The sequence below is a fragment of the Delphinapterus leucas genome, chromosome 8 (assembly GCF_059928025.1).
Source record: "Delphinapterus leucas isolate spDelLeu-1000000601 "Yukka" chromosome 8, BTC_Dleu_Yukka2, whole genome shotgun sequence".
Classification (NCBI taxonomy): Eukaryota; Metazoa; Chordata; class Mammalia; order Artiodactyla; family Monodontidae; genus Delphinapterus; species Delphinapterus leucas.
This window is the reverse complement of record NC_143136.1, coordinates 57345774-57364725: the sequence shown is the minus strand read 5'-3', so window position 1 is coordinate 57364725 and position 18952 is coordinate 57345774. Positions and strand designations below refer to the sequence as shown.

General features: G+C 35.7%; 1 protein-coding gene across 2 annotated transcripts in view; it reads right to left on the bottom strand.

The window, feature by feature from the left end:
* Window positions 1-18952, bottom strand: part of LNPK (lunapark, ER junction formation factor) — a 91075-nt gene that overhangs the window by 8913 nt on the left and 63210 nt on the right. For both annotated transcript variants that reach the window (XM_022570083.2, XM_089916637.1), the window contains exons 10-12: window positions 10421-10526; window positions 9080-9150; window positions 7992-8162 (exon numbers count right to left, since the gene is read on the bottom strand). In XM_022570083.2, coding sequence (XP_022425791.1) covers window positions 7992-8162; window positions 9080-9150; window positions 10421-10526 — 348 coding nt within the window. The remainder of the gene's footprint in view (window positions 1-7991; window positions 8163-9079; window positions 9151-10420; window positions 10527-18952) is intronic.

Sequence of the window (18952 nt, the reverse complement as noted above, 5' to 3'; positions counted from 1 at the left end):
ACCCATAGTTCATGATATATATGAACTTTCATAATATTTAAGAACTTCAAGATGGATTTGAAAGTTGAATGTCCAAATATATCAAAGTCCCAACAGAATTATGTGCTATAAGACAACATCCCAGCAAAGAAAGCAAATGTATTAACTCCCAGATTATGTTTCCTGAAGGAACTGGTCTCCCTTGCGTCCAGGCAACGCTGTGACCAATGTGTAAATGTGTACCTTTGTGTGTGTGTATGTGGTGTGATTTCCCACACTGATTTACATCTCTATTATCCATGGCTGGGGAGGTCTGGATCCACCTTTTCCAAAGGCATGACAAATCTTCCCTCATCCCTCTGCAAGACAAGTCCTCAGGATTTAAACCTCTGGGTCAGAATATGCTACATACCTTGAATGCTAGGGAGAGAAAGGGAAGGGTCTTTTGCCCCTCCCTGTCTCCACAGCGGAGGCCAAGTAAGGTCTTGGTTCCTACCTGAAAACTTACTCCCTTCAAACTCTCTTTTGAGTTTCATTAAATTCAAATCTCTTAATAATAATTTAATAATAACAATAATAACAACTTTAATTCTTCAAAGTTTATAGAAAGGGATAGGAAAGGGAATGACAGGAGCAGAAAGCTTCGAGCCACCCAATTTCCAAATCAAAGATAAAAACCTAACTTTGAGGTGTTTCTTTGTTGTGTTTGTGTAATAAACAGCAACTAATATTATTGTTAGGAGAAATATGGTTAAACTACATTGGCTAAGCAAATAAGCCGATTTTCACACCATCACAGAAGATCCCTTACAATAAACTACAAATGTTACTGATTCAAAAAATCTGGAGGATAGGTCAGTCTACACTAGTAAAAAGTTCTAGTTTTGTTCCTTACACAGTACAGGCCAGAATTTTGCTAAATAAAATTAATTAATAGTTTTGCAAAGAAATTATGTGCTATATGCACACATACTGACATGGAGGTCTTACAAATTCATGGTTTTATCATATCAGTTTTAATAAATACAAATTATCTATATATCACACACTCTATGCCAAGAGTCGAAAAATATTTTTTAAATTATATTTAAAACAGATATCTTAGACGCATTTACAGAATTAATTACAATCTCTTTCTCTCTCTTTTTTTTTTTTTTTTGCAGTACACGGGCCTCTCACTGTTGTGGCCTCTCCCGTTGCGGAGCACAGGCTCCGGATGCACAGGCTCAGCGGCCATGGCTCACGGGCCCAGCTGCTCCGCGGCATGTGGGATCCTCCCGGACCGGGGCACGAACCTGTGTCCCCTGCATCGGCAGGCGGACTCTCAACCACTGCGCCACCAGGGAAGCCCTCTCTCTTTTTATATATAGAACAAAAGGCCAAAATTGCATAGTTAGGGACATCCAAGTTAATGAGTTTCTACTGTATGAAAATTTTACATGCTCACAAAAAGTAGTGAGGAATGTTCACATGTCACAAAAATGCTAGTTTTATCTTAAAAGGAACTTAAAATGGCATTGCTGCACCACTTGGAATCTTACAAAAATCCAAAGCAGAAAAGCAGTAGGTCATTTGAGTTGTGTTACCTGAATGTTCCAGCGCTCAAAGAAAAAGCAGAAAGTGAAATGAAACTCTATGGACATGTACAGATCATTTCTGCTATAAGGTCAAGCAAGCTCTTCAGTGGAAAATTTCAGGAGTCACTAACCATTTGTAATTCTACTTTCACATATTTATCCAGAGTAGAATTTTAAGAGTCATGGTTTTCCACAACTCTCTGGCCATAGAGCAATACTTACTTGCCAAGAACTTTACAAGTGGTTATAATTTAGTAAGCCCTCCAATAAAGTCACATGAAATGAAAAAACAAAAAGCTCAAAGTTCAGGACTCATCAATAAACATGCTTAAGTGAACATAGGACCAGTTTGTCATATTCTGTTTGACAGATTGCCTCAGTACTAAATTTAAAACAGGAGAGGATGGGCTTCCCTGGTGGCGCAGTGGTTGAGAGTCCGCCTGCCGATGCAGGGGACACGGGTTCGTGCCCCGGTCCGGGAGGATCCCACATGCCGCAGAACGGCTGGGCCCGTGAGCCATGGCCGCTGAGCCTGCGCGTCCGGAGCCTGTGCTCCGTAGCGGGAGATGCCACAGCAGTGAGAGGCCTGCGTACCACAAAAAACAAAACAAAAAACAGGAGAGGTATCAAAGTTCATGATTTATCGTATTAAAGCTCTGTGATGTAACTATTTTCAGAAACAGATACATCCCTAGTCAAATCCGATTTAATTTAAAAATTCTGGGATCTTAAAGAAGTAGTTAATACAAAGAGAAGAACTATAATACTTAACTTTTTAATGTCTATGGAGGTGAATTCTAAGAAATACCATGTGCTGTCATAATTAGAAAATAGCATTATATACAAAACTTGCTCATCAATACTGCACTGTATTTCAAAAAATATAGAGAGGACTAAAAACTGGTGAAATGATGAGTAGGGCTGGAGAACAATCAAAAAGCCTAGTAATGACTACTTTTCTTCCCCCAGGTTAATTTTTAGAAAAGTAATTTTAATAGCAGTTAACACTACAAAAATTTGGTATGTGTCATAGTATCTATAATGCAGATATCAGCTAGTCTAAATGACATAGATATTCAGTGCCTGGATGCCAATGCCATTTTGTGAGAGGTATCCCAATAAGCTTGAAGTAAACTAGGTGTGCAAGATTAACAGAGAATTAATTACATATCAGTTTAATAACTAAACCACAGAGCTTTATAACAAGTTTATTAAATATATTCCAAAAGTACTTACTTTATTTCTGTGTGTGGGGGGTATCATTTGCCTATTCTAATAAAAACAGTGAATTTTTTCTGTGAAGTTTAAAATAGCTTGGTGGTATAAAATACATTATAGTATATGTCAATATTTGGGCATAAAATACCAAAAGAGAAACCAGCTTTTATGTTCACACTAATAAAACAGGCCTACTCTCTCCCTGTGCAGCACCAGTTAAGACTAAAATTGATGCAAGTTATATGAATGACCTAATTCAATCTGTAAGAAAATTTTAAAAATCACCTTTGATATCTGTAATGCCAAGGAAACAATAGATCACAATGTGATAAAACAAAAATTACCCAAGGGATTTGCTCCTTACCTGACTCCTACCCCTGCCCAACTCCCACCCCAATATCCTTGAGAGAGAAGCTTTTTCCACAAAATTGTAACAACTGGCTTCCACTTGTCTGGGCAAAGCTTAAGTTCAGCTAAACAGAGCTCAAACTCGTAAAACTGAGTGTAACTGTACAGTGAATACCACTGCCTCACCTGTAAACCACACACATGCAAAAACATCTAAGATCACCTTACCTTTAGGTTTTTATTCTAGCTCTTAAAAGAATAACTTTCCAAGAAAATTAAAGAATGGTCTAGCAAAACAATTTCATATATCTCCAAAAGAAACACATAACTTCCACAGCAAAATACATGATTCTATTTAGATTATGCCTTCCAAAACCCCTCATATTTTAGTGATTTAGATTCTTACTTCTTATTCCTCTTTACAATAACTTAAATTTTTTTTTTTGCCTTGCTAATACATCAGTACCTACTATATGCACAGACTATAAAACTTACCCAAAGGAAATTGGTTAAATTAAGATGGCCAATTTGTCTTTGAACTCACAGATTTTAAACAAACAGTTTTTGCAAGATTTTTCTGCCTTAAGAAAAATGGCCAACTTATATTTGAGGATCAAAGACATGAATTTCATCCCAAAACTAAACTCAATGGTTCAACGAACAAAATTCAAATAAATGATAACCACCCATGAAAAAACAGCTTATCTTTAACACACAGAATGTTGTGTAATTATTTACCATTGGTGAACAAATCCATTAGATGAGACTTTAGAATGTCATTATTAAGTAATAATGTAACACTATTAGGTGAAGGTGTTTTAGAAAAAGGAATCAAAAGGCTAAAAGATCTATATGTCTAAAACAAACATGCAAAACCATACTACAGGCAAGTTTACATCTTGAGTAAGCTATACATAGCTAAATATAAATAAAGGTATAAGTTTTTTTGATCTGATAAATACACAGAATTCAATAAAATTTATATTATCAAATAGTTCAATTTCCTAGAGCATCATAATAAGCAATACTAAAAATAGAATTTTCCCTAGTTCAACATAACCTAATGGTAACAGTATATTGCTTAAAAGAAAGGAAGAGTAGAAATCAGATTATCAAGATAAATTTCACCTTATATAAATTTTAATCACTATTTTTGATAGTACTGATTAGATGCCATGAGTTTTATTATTAGCAAGTTATTTCCAGTTGAATAAAAGCTATATTCTACTAAAATAATTACATAAAGTCTAGCCAAATATAACTGAACAATGAAAACGATATTAACATTTTTCAAACATGCTAACTCCAAATCACTTTACTAAAATACTAACAGTGTAGAAACCTTGTACTCTAATCATTACCATATCTAACAAAAAGAATGCTATGTATCAGTTATTTTGGAAAATACACTTTTAAAAAAACCAAAACTAATAAACCCACTTTAACATGGCTTAGCAGAGACTCAAATATTACTGTACTATTCATTTCACAGTAAAAGAAACCGAGGAACCAAAAACCAGTTCATTAGTTTGGCATACCACATCTAGTATGCTTTTAGATAAAATGACAATCCTAGTATCTTGCTTTCTCTAATAGTCTATTACCAAAGCATCTGTATACACAGTTCTAGAAAAAATACTAGGAATTCAAATGAGCAATTAATGGGAGGAATTTCTTCTAGGTCTCCTTCTTTGATGACAACTTTCCAAGGTTTCATATGTTGTTCTAAAGAGTGGTCCAAAAATTTCAAAAGCCTTGTGCCTCATCCTAAACGCAAAATCTTCCAGTAGCAGGATCAAGACAAAACTTAATTTCAAAGTCTTGCATCATAAATTGAAAAAAAAAAAAAAGGTTTCTTCTATTAACTCTAAATTTATATAAATGGTTGTGGAATATTTTTTGAAAAAAAATTCAGATGGAAGAAAGTTACCTTTTGGTTCCATCTGTAAATTCAGTAATGCAATTTCAAGGAGCTATTTCAATACTTTAAAAATATATAAATATTAAAACAGGAAAGTTTTTCTTTCAGACCTCAAGTTTCTACGTCAAAAGTGTAGAAATCAGCAATCTAAGCCCTTAATCACATTGGCTGTCAGCAGAGAGAGTAGCTGATTGAGATGATATGCTCCTTACTTCATAGTTCAATTTAATCATAAAGGTACGCTACCAGCGTTCAAATGAATGCAGCTTCATCCGTTCATCAGAAATACTTCCTGTCATTTACTAATAGAATCCAGCTTGGAATTGATAACTGTATATCAACAGTGTTGAGACAGGAGTCTTCGAAAAAATTTTCAGTCTTCTGGAAAGCCAAAGAAGTAAAAAGGTGCTCATAATAGCCATTTTGATGAATCCAAACAGAAGAATGAAGAAGTTACTACTCTACAGACTACCTTAACCAAATGGAATCTCTTCAGTTTCTAGCACTGTGGAGCTATCAGACCCTGCCTCAATGTCTTCACCTATTAACGTTACCTTATTAGGGTTGGCTCTGAGACAGTTAGACTTCATTCCGGAGATTTCTGACAGAAAATTAGACATCTGGGGTATTGCTCCTCCTAGATTAGATGAGAAGGAACGGTATAGCTGGGTGTTGTTTTGCTAACTGTGCATCTTGACCTTAGCAGAAGATATAAAGTATGGGACTCATTATCAAGATATCTATTTTGTTGGCTGTTTTTTCTTTTCTTTTGTCCCAACTATTGGCTTTCAAATATTCACTTTAGCTTTCATAAGCAAGGTTACTCATGGAAAGTACTCCAATTTTTCCTCTAGGCATCTTCAGTACGGAATTCTTTAATTTTCAGTTCCAAGAGGCTTGCAATGGCAAAGCAGATGATTTGCATGTGACAGCATGCAGCTCAGAGCATGACTTAAGCAAAAGAAAAAATCTGATATTGTGTTTGGAGTCGATGTTGCAGACTTGGAGAAGACGAATGCACTGATTCAGTGTTGGAAGTACACAGGCCTCTTGTCATGGCTATCTGTATTCAAATTCATTTTGATATTTGTTAGTAAGCCAAAAGCCAAGCCCAAGTCAACACACATATTTTAGGTCCATTCTTCGAAGTTAAAAAAAAAAAAAAAAAGATACTCAAAGTTTCATGCTAAACTTTAGATATGTGAAAATTCACTGCCTCATATATTATTCTCAGTTCAAGCACTTTTCCTACTACTCAGTGATTTTATAAAGAAATCAAATATATGTAGCTGATAATTTCAAGAAGTTAAAAAGATGCATACTGACTACTACTTAAACTATGTGAACTAAACTTCCCATATGGATTTCTTTTTTCTGTACCAGGTAAAGCACAAAAATATCAGGGCCTTTGACATAATTTTAGCAATCTTCATAATTCAGAGCTGCTTAACAAGCAGCTCCTCACTCAATATTAATAACAAGAAATAGCTGGCCATTAATAGTCAGATTTTCTATCTCATCTTTTCCATTTCTTCATGAAAACTTCCTCAAGAATTCCTAAAACAGAATTAAAAGATAAGTTCTAAAACTCAATGAATCCTGATAACTTCAGTTTCTCTAAAATAAGGTTGTTTTGGGCTTCCCTGGTGGCGCAGTGTTGAGAGTCCGCCTGCCGATGCAGGGGACACGGGTTCGTGCCCCGGTCTGGGAAGATCCCACATGCCGCGGAGCGGCTGCGCCCGTGAGCCATGGCCGCTGAGCCTGCGTGTCGGAGCCTGTGCTCCGCAACGGGAGAGGCCACAACAGAGAGAGGCCCGCGTACCGCAAAAAAAAAAAAAAGTAAAATAAGGTTGTTTTACAACAAAGGCATTCATCATCAGTGTTAAATCTTGTGGACCTCAATAAATTGTTTGTTTCAAAGGAACACCAGTCCTATCAACATAGTCTTCCAAAGAGTGTAAGGCTGACTTTCCAACTCCAAAGTTTCTGGCTTTCGAGTAACTTCCATTCATTGAAATAGTAGGCACAAACCTATTTTTATCAATGTTAATTACAAAGCTTATAAGAAATTTACCCTTATGAGTAGTAGTTTCATAATTCTCATAATCTGCTTCATTTAAGTAAATTGAAAAATAATTCCATGAAAACATTACTAGTTAAATGTCCCAACAGTTATTAAAAGAGGTAACTCCATAGGGCTTCCCTGGTGGCACAGTGGTTGAGAAACCACCTGCTAATGCAGGGGACACGGGTTCGAGCCCTGGTCTGGGAGGATCCCACATGCCGTGGAGCAACTGGGCCCGTGAGCCACAACTACTGAGCCTGCGCGTCTGGAGCCTGTGATCCGCAACAAGAGAGGCCACGATAGTGAGAGGCCCGCGCACCGCAATGAAGAGTGGCCCCTGCTTGCCACAACTAGAGAAAGCCCTCGCACAGAAACGAAGACCCAACACAGCAAAAATAAATTAATTAATTAATAAACTCCTACCCCCAACATCTAAAAAAAAAAAGAGGTAACTCCATAAATAATATTTACCTAGCTATTTCTAGATGCTGCTTAACACAATATAACCTGTATTTTAAAACTGAAACACATCAGGGGCTTCCCTGGTGGTGCAGTGGTTGAGAGTCCGCCTGCCGATGCAGGGGACACGGGTTCGTGCCCCAGTCTGGGAAGATCCCACATGCCGCGGAGCGGCTGGGCCCGTGAGCCATGGCCGCTGAACCCTGCATGTCTGGAGCCTGTGTTCCGCAACGGGAGAGGCCACAACAGTGAGAGGCCCGCATACCGCAAAAAAAAAAAAACAAAAAACTGAAACACATCATACCAGTTGCACAGGAGGCCACAGTATCAGAACAACAGCTGATATACGCATGCTGCAAAATCTGATCCATTCTCGTCTAAAACATTATTAAGAGACAAAACTTTTTAATTAACATATTCATACCTTCACTTATCTGGTTCTCTGATGAAATCACACTTCCTGAGGGCAAGGAACCAACTGTGCTTGAGCCTTCTAAAGTCTGCCCCTTCTCAAAACTAAACTCTGGAAGTCTTGGAGCCTGGGGTCTGGTTTTTCTTGCAGGATTCAAGAAAAAACAGTAGGCACAACGAAAAGCTGCAGAGAATTTTAAAAAACAAAACAAAAATCATAAAACCAAAGAAATTTTAAGGACTAATCAAGTAACTCTCAAGATTACTTTTACAAGCAGTCAAAGAAACCTTCAAAAGTTACTTAGCCCTTGTGAAATTACTCGTGGTTTTAATAATATTATGGCAGGTGTTCTAACCAAAATTTATTTTAAAGCATACTTTCTAATTATTAAAATTATAATATCAATTTAAAGCAGAAAAGATAATAAATTACATAGCAGGTTAACTAATAGCAAAACAATATTAATAATGATCTAAATGTGTTACAGAAATTACATTTCTAGTCACCGGAATCATTAGGTATCTTAAAATCCAGAATTTTGCTCACTTGACCCAAAAAATGTAGTATGTCATACTTGAGAAGCATAATTAATTTAGTTCAATATTTTTAAGTACTAGTAGCTGCACATAAAAATATTCTGAGGAGCTTTAAAAAAAATGCTGATTCCTGGACCCCACCCCAGATCAATTAAAGCAGATTATTTGTAGGTGGGACCTGGGCATCACAATTTTTAAAAGCTCTTCATGTGATTCTGATGCACAGTGAAGTTTAAGAACAACTGGCCTAGGGACTTCCCTGACGGTCCAGTAGTTAAGACTCCATGCTTCCAATGCAGGGGAAGTGGGTTCGATCCCTGGTCGGGGAACTAAGATCTCACATGCCGTACCGCATGGCAAAAAAAAAAAAAAAAAAAAAAAAAGAACAACTGTATACTGTATGAAGAAAAAAACCTGAGTTGTCTTTCCTACTTTGCTCTGTGTTCTACAATATGCCTGAACAACATATAAACAGTAATACCTAAAATAAAATGGCATTACATGGGAATTGGCATAGAATGAAATATTTAAAACATTTAAATCTAACTGCCAAATAATTCTTACCAATGTATTCAAATTCTTCTTTCAAAGCCATGCCATTGTGAGAAAAACACTGCTGACATATAAGGGCATACCTACATCAAAAGGAAAAATGAATAGAAAAGTTACAAATGCAGATAAAACCCATGGGAGAGGCTACTTTAGCCATCACAGCTAAAGTACACAGTACATAGCATTTAATATAGCTAAACATGTCATAATAGATTAGATATTACTTATAAAACAATAAACAATACTCTTTAAACATGCTAACAGTCAAAATTTCAACTAATATAATTTATACATCAAATTAAAAATAAACTAAGAAACACTCAAATGAAAATATTCTTACTAAGTAAGCAGAAACATATTTGATAACAGAACACTTAAATTTTAATGTTTTCTAACATATATTCCTGGGGATGACAGACCCCAAATCTGTGGTCAGATTAAGACTGGAAAAGATGAAACCTCTTAGAGATTCACAGTGAGTATTATTAAAACCTCTGAGATGTCTTGTAGTAAAGAAATTAATTTAATCTTGTTTAGTCCAGTCCAAAGGTTAATTTCTATACATCATGATTCCTGTATCTATCCCAGTTACACTTAAACATCTTCTGCATTTTCTACTTATGTAATCTTTCTGTTCTCTGCATATGTACTTAACAAATACTTGGCCCTATCAAACAACATTCTATCTGTTTTGAATAACATATAATTTTTTACATTAACATTAAATTCTAGTCCCTTTATTAAAACGATAATATTAACCAATAACCTTGTCAAATATCTACTCTAAGAATATCCTAAGAATTACTTAAAAGTCTATACTATGACAATTTCTCTGCTCACATCATACCTATAATCCCAGAGTTATTATAAGGATCAATTAAGATAATACCTGGAAAAGCATTTTGGAACTGTAAGTGCCAAATACATGAAATTATCCTCACTGTTATTAAAATTATCACCATCAAGTCCAGTACTCACATTTATAAAACTCCATTTCTTACAACCTACCAACTTTTCACTATTTACATGCTCTTCAAGTTCAAAAGAGTCAATGAAATGATTCCATTTCTCTAAAAATTACCTTACAGTATGGTTATAACAGAGCAGAGTTACAGTATTTTTTCTGTTATATATAATACATTTTTAAATGTTTTATCTAGATACTTTAAGCTACTACTGAAAAATAATTGAATATGTACTCTTTTGCAGGGCTATAAAATACTCCATTATGTTCTAAAATCAGGAAACAAGAACCACAAAGTTGTAGAACATCTAGTGCGTGTGCACACACACATACCCTAACCAATAAGCTTTCCTTCATTTTCATTTTTCTACCACCCTAGTAAACATTACCTGTTCTGTGGACCATCACCAACTAAATATTCAACAATTCTATCCAGAGCACCTCGTTCTCGGGGCAGAATAGGTCTTGCTAAAGGTGGACCAGGAGGATGAAGACCTAGTAAATAAATAAATATATATATAACTTATATGTATAAAATACATTTAAACTTGAATTCAGTTGCCAAAAACTATGTATGCTTGTCAGAACTTTTAAATGATTTTAACAAAACAAAAATAATATTGTTATTAACCTCTGTGTTCAAATTTTCATTGAAAATACTGCACTACAAAAAATATATTTATACATGTTCTATATTAGAACCAGGAACATAATCTATTAAGGAATAAAGCTATGTTGAGTTCTGTACAAATTAATTTTTAAAATGCTCAGACTCTTAAAAGTTTATGTAATAATAAACTAGGGGGCTTCCACTTTGTACCACAATAGAATAACCAGGGTCAGATTTAATCTTCCCACCTAAAACAACTAAAATACTGTGTAAAATATATGATGCAATGGTTTTAAAGACACTGGATATCAGGCAATGTAAGATAAAGATCCCTGAAAGACAAAAAGCAAATAAGATGAGCCCACTGCCAACTCCCAACAGCCAACTGCCCCCAACCTGTTGCCTGGAGAGAGTTTCCAGGTAGCAACTCAGGCAGGGTAAATCCAGGTGAAGTTCATCAGTCTCCTTGAGTTGAGGAGATAAAGCTGGAACTCTGGGGAGGCCAAGACAGGTTGAGTTCACTGGAAAGAGTACCAGAGAGGAGAGAATGCACGGAGCAAGAACACCAAAGATCTGCCCAGGATACCTATGAGGAAGACTACCTGAGGACAGAGAAATAACTGCCCCAAAATACTAAAGCTACCAGTGCTCACATGGGATCAAAAATATCACATGTTCCCACCAGCCAGGGTGGAAAACTTCATAACTCACAGGTCATCGGGTAAGTATTCAGAGAAGCTTTGTATAGGAATATGAAAACATCCTGTACCCAATAAGGTTAGATCTACAATGTCTGACATCAGATAAAAAATTATTAGACATGCAAATTAGCAGGAAAATACAACCCATATGAGAAAAATCAATCAAAAGTGATCCAGAAATGACAAAGATGACACCATTAATAGACAAATATACTAAAACACTTATTATGACTATATTCCATATGCTTGAGAATCCAGAGGAAAGACTTAATATGTTAAGTAGAGACATGAAAAAAATTTAAAAGATCCGAATTGAATCTCTACAGATGAAATCTATAATATCTGGATTTAAAAATCCACAGGTGAAATGAATAGCAGTTTGGACATTACAAGAAAAAATTAGTAAACTTGAAGACAGAGCAACAGAAACCATACCAAATGAAACACAAAGTCCAAAAAGATTTTTAAATGAACAAATCATCAGTGAGCCGTGGAACATCCTCAAGCACCTAGTATACATATAACTGAAGTTCAGAAGAGGAGAGAGAGGGAAAGAAAAATATATTAGAAGAAATAATGCACAAAAATTTTCCAAATTGGATGAAAACTGTAAACAAACACACAGACCCAAGAATATCAACAAGCACAACAAATATAAATAATATTGTGCCAAGGCACAGCATACTCAAACTGCTTAAAACCAGTGATAGAGGGAAAATCTTAAAAGCAGTCAGCTGTGGCGCAGCGGTTGAGAGTCCACCTGCCAATGCAGGGGACATGGGGTCGTGCCCTGGTCCAGGAAGATCCCACATGCCGTGGAGCGGCTGGGCCCGTGAGCCATGGCCGCTGGGCCTGTGCGTCTGGAGCCTGTGCTCCGCAACGGGAGAGGCCACAACAGTGAGAGGCCCGTGTACCGAAAAAAAAAAAAGCAGTCAGAAAAAGATACATTATATACAGAGAATCAGAGATAAGAATGACAGATTTCTCATCAGAATATAAGCAAGCCAGAAGACAGTGAAACAGTATCTTTAAAGTTCTGAAAGAAAAACTATCAAATTAGAACTCTGTATTAATGAAAACATCTTTTAAAAATGAAGGCTTTTTTTGGACATACAAAACTGAAAGAATTCATCACTAGCAGAACTGTACTACAAGAAATGTTAAAAGAAATCCTTCAGGCAGAAGAAAAATGACATCAGACAGAAAGCTGGATCTACACAAAAGAAAGAGGAGTAGCTGAAATGGTTACCATGTGGGTAAACACATAAAATTTATTATTTAAATCACTTTAAAAAATAATCGGTGGCTTAAAGAAAAAGTAATACATGACTTCCCTTCCTGTCCAAAATTTCCCATGAAAGCTTTTGTAAGCCAAAATGGCATAAAGTGAAGAAGCAATTACCTTAGGATACATCTTGCTAATGGATGCACAAAATAAATTGAGATAAAACACAGAAGATGTTCACAGACAAAGTTCAAAGCTATGGCGGCTTGATGCTGAGATGCTGAGTGTAGTTCCCAGGGAAGTAGCTTGGCGGTGCCACTCTTGCTGCTCAGGATGTGCGCTGCCTCTATAACAGCTCACTGCAAAACAAACGCTAAACGCTATTTTTGCTTTCCACCTGTTTTTGTAAAAGCGAAAACCCTCTTCCGATTTCTTTCAGTTAGTGAAAACAGGTACTAATGTAGATCTTTCATAAAAGCGAAGTGGTGTAAAGTGAACTTTCAAAATGTGGGGGATATCTGTAATTTCTTCTGGGGTTTATAATACATATATAAGCAAAATGTATGACAACAATAGCACAAAGGCCAGAAGGAGAGAAACATAAGTACACTGTAGTTTGATTCGTAAACTATGTGAGAACTGGTATCATATTACTTGAGATGAACTATGACAAATTAAAGATACATACTGCAAACTCTAAAATACCTGCTAAAATAACAAAAACAAAAAAGCACTACAGCTGATAAGGCAACAAAAAGAATTAAATGGAATCATAAAAGACACTCAACCCACAAGAAGGCAGAAAACAGGAGAAAGGTAGCAGAACAGATGGGACAAATAGAAAAAAAAAATAGCACAATAAAAGATTTAAACTCAAACCTAAACATACTAATCATTACATTAAATTTATGTGGCCTGAACATCCTCATTATAAGGCAAATATTGCCAGAATGGATAAAAAAGCAAGACCCAATAGATGCCACTTACAAAAACCCCATTTTAAATATAAGGACACAAACCGGTTAAAAGTAAATGACAGGAAAAATATATAAATACACTAACACTAATCAAAAGAAACCTGGAGCACTTGTATTAATAGCAATCAGAGTAGATTCTGGAGCAAAGAATATAATCAGGGATAAAAAGGGTAATTGCATAATGACAAGGAGTCAATTCATCAAGAAGACATAATAATCCTAAACATATATGTGCATCATAACAGAGTTTCAAAAACTAACAGAACTACAAAAAGAAACAAAGACACAATTATAGTCAGAGATTTCAACAGCATTCTCTCAATAATTGACAGAACAAACAGACAGAAAATCATTGATGACATAGAATACTATCTACTACCAACTTGACCTAATTGACATTTATAGCCATTCTACCCAACAGGAACAGAATATATATTCCTTTCAAGTGAACATAAAATATACACCAAGACAAATGATAGTATGAGGTATAAAACAAGTCTCAATACATTTAAGAAGATTCAATAATACAAAGTATGTTTTCTGATAACAATAGAATTAAATTAGAAATCAGCAACAAAAAGACATCACGAAAATATCCAAATTTTTGGAGACTAAATAATAGACATATAAAAAATCCAGGCTTTAAAGAAAAATCAAAAAAGAAATTAGAAAGCATTTTTAACTGAATGAAAACAAACAAAAAAACATGTCAAATTTATGACATGCACCTGAAGCAATACTTAGAGGAAAATTTATAACACTAAACACTATACCACTAAACACCTACAAAACAGGATAGGCCTAAAATCCGTGAATTCAGCTTCCACCTTAAGAACCACAAAGGAAACAGCAAATGAAACCTGAAGTAAACAGAATAAAGGAAATAATAAAGATCAGAGGGGGAATTAATAAAAGAGGAAATACAAAAATAATAGAGAAAAGCTAGCTCTTTCAGAAGACCAATTGCATTGATAAACCTCTAGCCAGACTAATCAGGGAAAAAAAAAAGGAAGATACAAAATACTAACGTTAAGAATGAGACAGACTTCCCTGGTGGTGCAGTGGTTAAGAATCCATCTGACAATGCAGGGGCCACAGGTTCCAGCCCTGAACCAGGAAGATCCCACATGCCAAGAAGCAACTAAGCTCGTGAGCCCCAACTACTGAGCCTGCGGTCTAGAGCGCGTGAGCCAAAACTACTGAGCCCATGCGCCACAACTACCGAAGCCCAGGCACCTAAAAGCCCATGCTACACAACAAGAAAGCCACTGCAGTGAGGAGCCTGCACACTGCAACGAAGAGCAGCCCCCACTTGCTGCAACTAGAGAAAGCTTGTGCGTAGCAACGAAGACCCAATGCAGCCAAAAATAAATAAATGAATAAATAAATAAATTTATAAAAAACAAAATGAGACAAATGACATAAATCGAGATAGTAAAGATATTAAAAGAATAAGAAGGGTATATTATGAATAACTTTATGCCAATAAATTCTATAAGTTAGATGAAATAAATTCCTCGAAAGACTACCAAACTACCACAACTCACTCAACAAGAATTAGATAACTATTTAATTTGTTAAAATTTTGTTAAGAATTTTTGCATCCATGTTCATGAGGGATATTAGTCTGTAGTTTTCCCTTTAAAAAACTGAATTTTTAGTTGAAAAAAAAAACCTTCCACAAAGAAAACACCAAGCCCAGGTACTTTAACCTGTAAAATTTTAATTTATTATTAAGAAATAATACCAGACCACAGGACAGACAGAAGAAGCAAGAAGAACTACAATCCTGCAGCCTGTGGAACAAAAACCACATTCACAGAAAGACAAAATGAAAAGGCAGAGGACTATGTACCAGATGAAGGAACAAAATAAAACCCCAGAAAAACAATTAAATAAAGTGGAGATAGGCAACCATCCAGAAAAAGAATTCAGAATAATGATAGCAAAGATGATCCAGGACCTCGGAAAAAGAATGGAGGCAAAGACTCAGAAGATGAAAGAAATGTTTAACAAAGACCTAGAAGAATTAAAGAACAAACAAACAGAGATGAACAATACAATAACTGAAATGAAAAATACAGTGGAAGGAATCAATAGCAGAAAAACTGAGGCAGAAGAACAGATAAGTGACCTGGAAGAGAGAATGGTGGAATTCACTGCCACAGAACAGAATAAAGAAAAAAAAATGAAAAGAAATGAAGACAGCCTAAGGGACCCCTGGGACAACATTAAACACACCAACACTCGCATTATAGGGGTCCCAGAAAAAGAAGAGAGAGAGAAAGGATGCGAGAAAATATCTGAAGAGATTACAGTTGGAAACGTCACTAAAATGGGAAAGGAAATAGCCACCCATGTCCAGGAAGTGCAGAGAGTCCCATACAGGAAAAACCCAAGGAGAAACATGCCAATACACATAGTAATCAAATTGACAAAAACTAAAGACAAAGAAAAATTATTAAAAGCAACAAGGCAAAAACGACAAATAACATACAAGGGAACTCCCATAAGGTTAACAGCTGATTTCTCAGCAGAAACCCTACAAGCCAGAAGGCAGTGGCATGATGTATTTAAAGTGAGTAAAGGGAATAACCTACAACAAAGATTATTCTATCCGGCAAGGATCTCATTCAGATTCAACTGAGAAATCAAAAACTTTACAGACAAGCAAAGGCTAAGAGAGTTCAGCACCACCAAACCAGAGCTAAAACAAATGCCAGAGGAACTTGCCTAAGTGGGAAACACAAGAGAAGAAAAGGACCTACAAAAACAAACCCAAAACAATTAAGAAAATGGTAATAGGAATATACATATCAATAATTACCTTAAATGTGAATGGATTAAATGCTCCAACCAAAAGACACAGGCTTGCTGAAGGGACACAAAAACAAGACCCGTATATAAACTGTCTACAAGAGACCCACTTCAGACCTAGGGACACAAACAGACTGAAAGCGAGGGGATGGAAAAATATATTCAATGCAAATGGAAATCAAAAGAAAGCTGGAGTAGCTATACTCATATCAGATAAAATAGACTTTAAATAAAGAATGTTACAAGAGACAAGGAAGGACACTACGAAAGGGATCAATCCAAGAAGAAGATATAACAATTATAAATATGTATGCAACCAACATAGGAGCACCTCAATACATAAGGCAACTGCTAACAGCTCTAAAAGAGGAAATCGACAGTAACACAATAATAGTGGGGGAACTTAACACCTTATTTACACCAAAGGAAAGATCATTCAGACAGAAAATTAATAAGGAAACACAAGCTTTAAATGACATAATAGACCAGATAGATTTAATTGATATTTATAGGACATTCCATCCAAACACAGCAGATTACAGTTTCTTCTCAAATGCACATGGAACATTCTCCAGGATAGATCACATCTTGGGTCACAAATCAAGCCTTGGTAAATTTAAGAAAACTGGAATTATATCAAGCATCTTTTCTGACCACAACGCTATGAGATTAGAAATCAATTAAAGGGGAAAAAACGTAAAAAACACAGACACATGGAGGCTACACAATACGTTACTAAATAACCAAGAGATCACTGAAGAAATCAAAGAGAAAATCAAAAAATACCTAGAGACAAATGACAACGAAAACACGATGATCCAAAACCTATGGCATGCAGCAAAAGCAGTTCTAAGAGGGAAGGTTATAGCAATACAATGCTACCTCAAGAAACAAGAAAAATCTCAAATAAACAATCTAACCTTACAACTAAAGTAACTAGAGTAAGAAGAACAAACAAAACCCACAGTTACTACAAGGAAAGAAATCATAAAGATCAGAGCAGAAATAAATGAAATAGAAACAAAGAAAACAACAGCAAAGATCAATAAAACTAAAAGCTCGTTCTTTGAGAAGATAAACAAAACCGATAAACCATTAGCCAGACTCATCAAGCAAAAGAGGGAGAGGACTCAAATCAATAAAAATAGAAATGAAAAAGGAGAAGTTACAACAGACACTGCAGAAATACAAAGCATCCTAAGAGACTATTATAAGCAACTCTGTGCCAATAAAATGGACAACTTGGAAGAAACTGACAAATTCTTAAAAAGGTATAACCTTCCAAGACTGAACCAGGAAGAAATAGAAAATATGAACAGACCAATCACAAGTAATGAAATTGAAACTGTGATATAAAATCTTCCAACAAACAAAAGTCCAGGACCAGATGGCTTCACAGGTGAATTCTATCAAACATTTAGAGAAGAGCTAACACCCATCCTTCTCAAACTCTTCCAAAAATTTGCAGAGGAAGGAACACTCCCAAACTCATTCTATGAGGCCACCATCACCCTGATACCAAAACCAGACAAAGATGTCACAAGGAAAGAAAACTACAGGCCAATATCAACGATGAGCACAGATGCAAAAATCCTCAAACAAAATACTAGCAAACAGAATCCAACAGCACATTAAAAGGATCATACACCGTGATCAACTGGGGTTTACCCAAGGAATGCAAGGATTCTTCAATATACGCAAATCAATCAATGTAGTACACCATATTAACAAATTGAAGAATAAAAACCATATGATCATCGCAATAGATGCAGAAAGAGCTTTTGACAAAATTCAACACCCATTTATGATAAAAACTCTCCAGAAAGTGGGCACAGAGGGAACTTACCTCAACATAATAAAGGCCGTATACGACAAACCCACAGCAAACATCATTCTCAATGGTGAAAAACTGAAAGCATTTGCTCTAAGATCAGGAACAAGACAAGATGTCCGCTCTTGCCACTATCATTCAACATAGTTTTGGAAGTCCTAGCTATGGAAATCAGAGAAGAAAAAGAAATAAAAGGAATACAAACAGGAAAAGAAGAAGTAAAACTGTCACTGTTTGAAGATGACATGATACTATACCTAGAGAATCCTAAAGATGCCACCAGAAAACTACTAGAGCTAATCAATGAATATGGTAAAGTTGCAGGATACAAAGTTAATGCACAGAAATCTCTTGCATTCCTATATACTAATGATGGAAAATCTGAAAGAGAAATTAAGGATACACCCCCATTTACCACTGCAACAAAAAGAATAAAGTACCTAGGAATAAACCTTCCTAGGGAGACAAAAGACCTGTATGCAGAAAACTATAAAACACTGATGAAAGAAATTAAAGATGATACCAACAGATGGAGAGATATACTATGTTCTTGGATTGGAAGAATCAATATTGTGAAAATGACTATACTACCCAAAGCCATCTACATATTCAATGCAATCCCTATCAAATTACCAATGGCATTTTTTACAGAACAAGAACAAATCATCTTAAAATTTGTATGGAGACACAAAAGACCCCGAATAGCCAAAGCAGTCATGAGGGAAAAAAACGGAGCTGGAGGAATCAGACTTCCTGACTT